This window comes from Macrobrachium nipponense, chromosome 31, assembly GCF_015104395.2.
Source record: "Macrobrachium nipponense isolate FS-2020 chromosome 31, ASM1510439v2, whole genome shotgun sequence".
NCBI classification, from domain to species: domain Eukaryota; kingdom Metazoa; phylum Arthropoda; class Malacostraca; order Decapoda; family Palaemonidae; genus Macrobrachium; species Macrobrachium nipponense.
Window position 1 is genome coordinate 55,442,278 of NC_061093.1, and position 6,063 is coordinate 55,448,340.

Here is a 6,063-nt window from a genome sequence, read left to right on the forward strand (position 1 = left end):
GTACCTGTACAACAGACCATTGATATAATTTTAAGTAAGCTTTTTCCTACGGATGAGTCTCTTTTTAATGGGTTCTGTAAGAATGATTTTAGGAAACTTTTAGATCTGGCGGTGCGGGACACCGTTTTTGTTTTTAATGGTTGTTCTTACTCGCAAATTGATGGTATGGCTATGGGCTCTCCTCTTGGACCCATCTTTGCCGGTATCTTCATGTGCTCGCTGGAAGAGCAAATGCTTGATTCTTGTCCCCTTAGTACCATCCACTTTTTTATAAACGGTACGTTGACGACACGTTTGCACTCTTTAGAAGTCGGTTTGACGCGAGAGGTTTTTAACTTTCATCAACTCATTTTCACCCTAACATCAAATTCACCATTGAACACGAAACCAACAATCAGTTGCCTTTTTTAGATATTTTAATTACACGCTCCTCCCATGGCTTCTCAACTTCCGTTTTTAGAAAAAAGACATTCACTGGTCTTGGTACAAATTTTATAGTTTTTGTTCTCTTGATTTTAAGATAAATGCCTTATTAACCATGCTTCACCGAGCCTTTGCTTTGTCTTCTAGTTGGCAGTCTTTTCACAATGAAGTCACGTTCTTGCAAAAATATTTTAACAGCAACTGCTTTCCCACCCAGTTGTTCTTTAAGCATGTCTCCAAATTTTTAAATAATATTTTTGTTCCACGTCATCCTACTCCTCACGTTCCTAAATTACCGTTCTATGCTAGCCTCCTTTTATTCACAATACAAACTTTATATAAGGAACTCCACGCTTTAATGTCTGGTCATCTCCCTGCCATGAAAATCAAAATTATACCTACAAACCCACTGAATATCGGTAGCCTTTTCAACTTCAAGGACCGTTTGGATGACCTCATGTGTCATTTACAAGTTTACTTGTCCTCGATGTAATCGAGGAACCTATATTGGATCGACACATAGGTTACTTAAGGTCCGAATCGACAGTCATAGAGCTGTCAGCTATAGAACTGGCACTAAGCTTTCGAATCCCGAATTTTCCAACATAAGGGATCATACCGATAAATGTAGGTATTCGATCCAGTACAAGGACTTTCAGGTTTTGGGCAGAGCTTCCAATCACAAGGTTTAACAATTAATGAATCTTTGTTTTATTAAAAACTGGTCCCCTCACTGAACACCCATGCCACGTCTACACCTCTTTACCTCTCGTGAACTGCTTACGTTTTTTGTTAGTCCTTCCTCTGTCTTCACACTCAACGGTTGGTCCTTATTTGTGTTTTTAACTGTGATTGTTTTATTGTACTTTACATTGTGTATTTTAATATTGTAGCTTAATTTTATTGTACTAATTAGATATTGTTACTTTTTAGCTTGAAAATGAGGCCTGCTGGTTGGCTTCGAAACGTTGCAACTTAATAAATATGAGTTCCTTGACCTGTTGGTGCTTCTTACCCTACCTTCATTGTATAGTTGGGTTTTAGAGAAACCTCCGCCTGTTTGTAATATATATATTATATATATATATATATATTTTAATTATATATCTATATATATATAATATATATATATATATATATATTATATATATATATATTTATTATATATATTTATATTGTGTGTAGCATATATGTATGCATAACATTAGGTAGATAAAGTAGAGGGGACAATAAATAAAATAAAAGAGAAAGTAACTGCATGTAAATACAACCAAATAAGAACCGTTACTCATTTTGCATACATCCTCTCTCTTCTGTCTCTCTCTCCCGGGTTTTACTGGTTTTACGGGGGGGGGGCGGGTAAATGAGAAACCCGAGATGATCGTTTAAAATACCCCTTTTTCTCTCCAAGTCTGATCGAAAAACAAAGAGAAGGCGCCATTGAGAGATTTCTGGTCCCTCCCACGTGGAAAGGAATAATCCTTGTACGAAGAATGAGAAGATTACACAGTCCAGGCAGTAAAAAGAAAACCTTCATGGGCACGTTATGTCAGGTGAGCAAAAACTAGGAGGGTGGAATACGGTATTTGTTATACATATAGGCCCCGCCGAGTTCGATTCTCGGACAATTCCACTGAGAGGTTAGAAGATGCGTATTTCTGGGTGATAGAAAGTTCAAACTCCTCGTCGGACATGGTTCGGAATGGACACGTCAAGACCGTTCTGGTTTGGTCCCGTTGCTGAATAACCAATGGTTCCATGCAAACGTTTAAAGCGCAAAATACAAAACAAACACACACACACACCAAACACACCCACAACAACACATATATATATATATACTATATATATAATAATATATATATAATATATATATATAAATATATATATTAATATAATATATATATATAATAAGATTATATATATATATATAATGATTCTATATTATAATATTATATATTATATATGTTTATGTATGTATGTAAGGCGAGGAGACGCACTGACAGAAAACAAAATCAAAGCTGGAATGTGAATAAAAGATGCAAGTCAGCATTAATCTTTACGTGCTATACCATTCGCATAACCATTACCTCTTGAATAATCGAAACATATTTTTCGAAATAAACGAGAAAAATAAAAAGCAGTCAGTCCTCTTAGACTTCTCTTCGTTCCTCCTTTCCTCGTGGCTTGAAGGGCCATTTTAACTTGGGGTAACCCCGGCCATCTCCAGTACCCATGCCCACTCGCTGGTGACAGAGGATAAGTCAGGGAAAGTCACATTCATCCCTTGAGTGAGAGGTGTGAACTGTAGAATAAAGAAAAGAGGTGAAATTAGATGACTACAGTTATCAGTTTGGAAAAAAATTCTCTATAGCGAGAGTATATATAATTTCTAAGAGGTCCACAATAATAAAAAAAAAATGTTGCGAGGTCGTGTACAATTTAAAGACCCTTCACAAAGCTTTCGAACCCTTCCCTGGGTTCATCTTCTTTCAAAAAAAAAAAGAAAGAAAAAAAAAAACCTAGGGAAGGGTTCGAAAGCTTTGTGAAGGGTTATAAATTATACATGAACTCATAACATTTATTTTTTCATTATTGTGGACCTCTTAGAACACTGCAGTTATCATTGTAACTTTTCATCATAATACAAAGGAAATATTACCTTCTGGACCCACTCTCTATGAATATATAGTTTAATAATACTTTTATTGTTCTAAGAGGTCCACAATAACAAAAAATGTTGTGGACCTCTTAGAACATTATATATATACTCCCACGATAGAGAGTTTTTCCCAAATACTTTCATTACTATTGTCATATAATCAACGTTGATGTTGTCGTGGTTGTTATATTTTACAACACAGTATTAAGTAAAGTCACTCGTCTTGAAAAAAAGATAATTCATCCAACCGAAGATGAATGGACCTTTTTAGAATCAGAATGATGTAGAATTTTAAGGACTAAATTAGTGTGTCAACCAGCCTAGTCTTAGCAACGAAATGTCCACTCAGCATCTCAAATGTTACAGAGAGGAGAAGAAAACAAATCTAAACGGGGAAAAGATTTACCTTAAGTTCTCCATCGAAACCAAGCATCTTGATCGTGGTTTGGTCAGAGGGCTTCACTGACCCTAAGGTCAAGGTGTTGTGTTTGGGCCACTGGAGCACGATGGCGTAAGTAAGGTCATGGTTGGCCGTATACCTGGGAAAAGGTCGTCAGCAGTGATATTTTGTGATGGCATAAGTAAGGTCATGGTTGGCTGTATGCCTGGGAAAAAGGTCGTTAGCAGTGATGGTTCGATTGGTCAAGAACTACAGTATAGTGCATATATGATAAAAATAGATCCTAAAGAATAAACGATTAATGAATAATAATTGGTTATAGAATATATTATTGCTATTCAGAAGATCAAACCTATTTATATGGAACAAGCCAACCAAAGGGGCCATTGCCTTGCAACACGTAGCCAAATGATAGAGAAAAAAGGCTAATAAGAAGGGATGAATAGATACATAGTTAACCCAGAGAGAGAGAGAGAGAGAGAGAGAGAGAGAGAGAGAGAGAGAGAGCCTCCATAAAGCTAATTACCAAATTCCGTGAGTTACGGTGTCATTCTGGACTTTCCAGGGCCTGGATCCGTAGATTCCAGCGCCGTTGACGTCTAACCAAGAGCCCAGCTGCCGGAGACGTTCCTCCATGATTGGGGGGATCATCCCATCGTGCGTCGGTCCGACGTTGATCAAGACGTTACCTGGGTCATTGAAATTCATTTTTCTTCGTCAGTGACGCGAGTTATTTCAGTCGTTATCCGAGACCTCAACAGGTAATTCAGATGAGCTGTTAAATCTGCAGTTACTCGAGTCACATACATAGGTATTAGTTATTTATTTAGTTACCCGAGTTATTTTGTTTTCCTATGTATGAAATCTGATACTTCAGAGGGAAAATGACACGAAACAAAAATGAGAAACAATACTCATTTCGCGTCTAATCTCAAAACAGGTAATTCAGATGAGCTGTTAAATGCGCAGTGACGCGAGTTACATACATAGGTAATAGCTATTTATCTAGTTACCCGAGTTATTTTGTTTTCCTTTGTATGAAATCTGATACTTCAGGGGGAAAATGGCACGAAACAAAAAAGAGAAACAATACTCATTTCGCGCCTAATCTCAAAATATGCATTCTAGCGTAAAGTGCTTATGATGACGGTGAGGGTTATAGTGGGGCGCTCAACACTCCCTTCTGTGTTAAACCTTGTTTCTATCGGGCATGGCTGCCAGCTCCTTCTGCCTCTGCATTGAAAAGAAGGAAAACCTGAAAGATCTTTACCTCCACAGCTGACTGTTGATGCCAACTGGGTCAGGACGTCATGGATCGTAAGGTAATCTCCCGCAGGCGCGTTACGTCTGTAGCCCCAGGAGGCCTTGTCGAGCGTGAAGCAGTTCTCCCATTTGTGGGGCTGTAAAACACCTGATAAAAATAGAAAATGACCATACTGAGAACTCTCCACTAGTTGATGTAAAGTGTGTATCATAATTTTCCTGTTTTCGTTTCACTGCTCAGATGCCTTCCCTTGAATTCAATTAGTTATAATGAAGCTCTCGAAGAGGCCTAGTGGAAGGCGAAATGATCGAGCTACTAGAGTCATTTTATTCTCGTTTCGGCTGTGGTCTATATTGACATATAATTAGTTATATGAAGAAATCACGGTCAAGTGAAATATGTATAGTTCTTAGCGTCACGTGATCATGTTTTCTGATATTTTGTAGGATTCTGCCGCCAAACTTTGCGTCAAATAGCCAAACTTTTTATGCATTGCCATAAAATGAAAGGTAATTTCACAGATGTGCGAAGACGCATGACGTCATATTGCCATCAGTGTTGAATATTCGGTAAATGCTAAATAATGCCACAGGGCTGCTTTTGGGACAATGTTTTAAACTTATTCAGTTCAGATTCTGAACCTGAGAAGCCAGTTGGTATAGCAGCAGCAGTGCTTTGTACAATAATTCAAAATCCAGAATTTACATTTTGGCAGTCTTACCAATCCCTTACCCATCATTGCCTTACCTGGGCTATACCGATCTGCGCATGTGTAGTAGGACCCATGATGGCACGATATACCATCTCCCCACCTGTCATTGACGACAACCGTCTCCTTGACGGGCGATTCGTTGAACAGCCAAGCCAGGAACACCGTAGAATTCCAGTACCAATCAGGTCCAGCATCTCCGTCAGACCAGATGACTTCAGGTTCGTAGTTATTCACCTTCCGGAGAGAAATGATTTAGAATGTGTCAAAATTATCAAGGGTGCGCGGTTTTCTAAAGGTGCGTCCACACGGTCGAACAATGTCCGACGGGCAGATGCTGTTACCAATTAACAATTGTCTGTCAGTCTTTTGCCTTGTGAGCAGAGTAAAAACACTGGTAGACAACCTCATCTGGTACCACTGTTTGTTGCCAGATCTACTTCCACCGTTTCAACGATTATGACGTCATCCTGCCTCGCCTATGATATGGTAACAATGTTTATCCCGTCGGACATTGTGGGACAGTGGGACGTCTATGACGCAGTGCAGATTGCACTAAGGTTCCTGGCCAATGCAATGTCTTTTCTGTGGATATGACAGTATTC

General features: G+C 38.6%; 1 protein-coding gene across 1 annotated transcript in view; it reads right to left on the reverse strand.

Annotated features, from left to right (window-relative positions):
* Window positions 1–2,469: 2,469 nt before the first annotated feature.
* LOC135206984 (alpha-L-fucosidase-like) overlaps window positions 2,470–6,063 on the reverse strand; it is a gene marked incomplete at its 5' end in the record, with an annotated part of 8,873 nt that continues 5,279 nt past the window's right edge. The window contains 5 exon segments of the mRNA XM_064238584.1: window positions 2,470–2,728; window positions 3,492–3,624; window positions 4,012–4,174; window positions 4,756–4,896; window positions 5,497–5,695. Coding sequence (XP_064094654.1) covers window positions 2,624–2,728; window positions 3,492–3,624; window positions 4,012–4,174; window positions 4,756–4,896; window positions 5,497–5,695 — 741 coding nt within the window.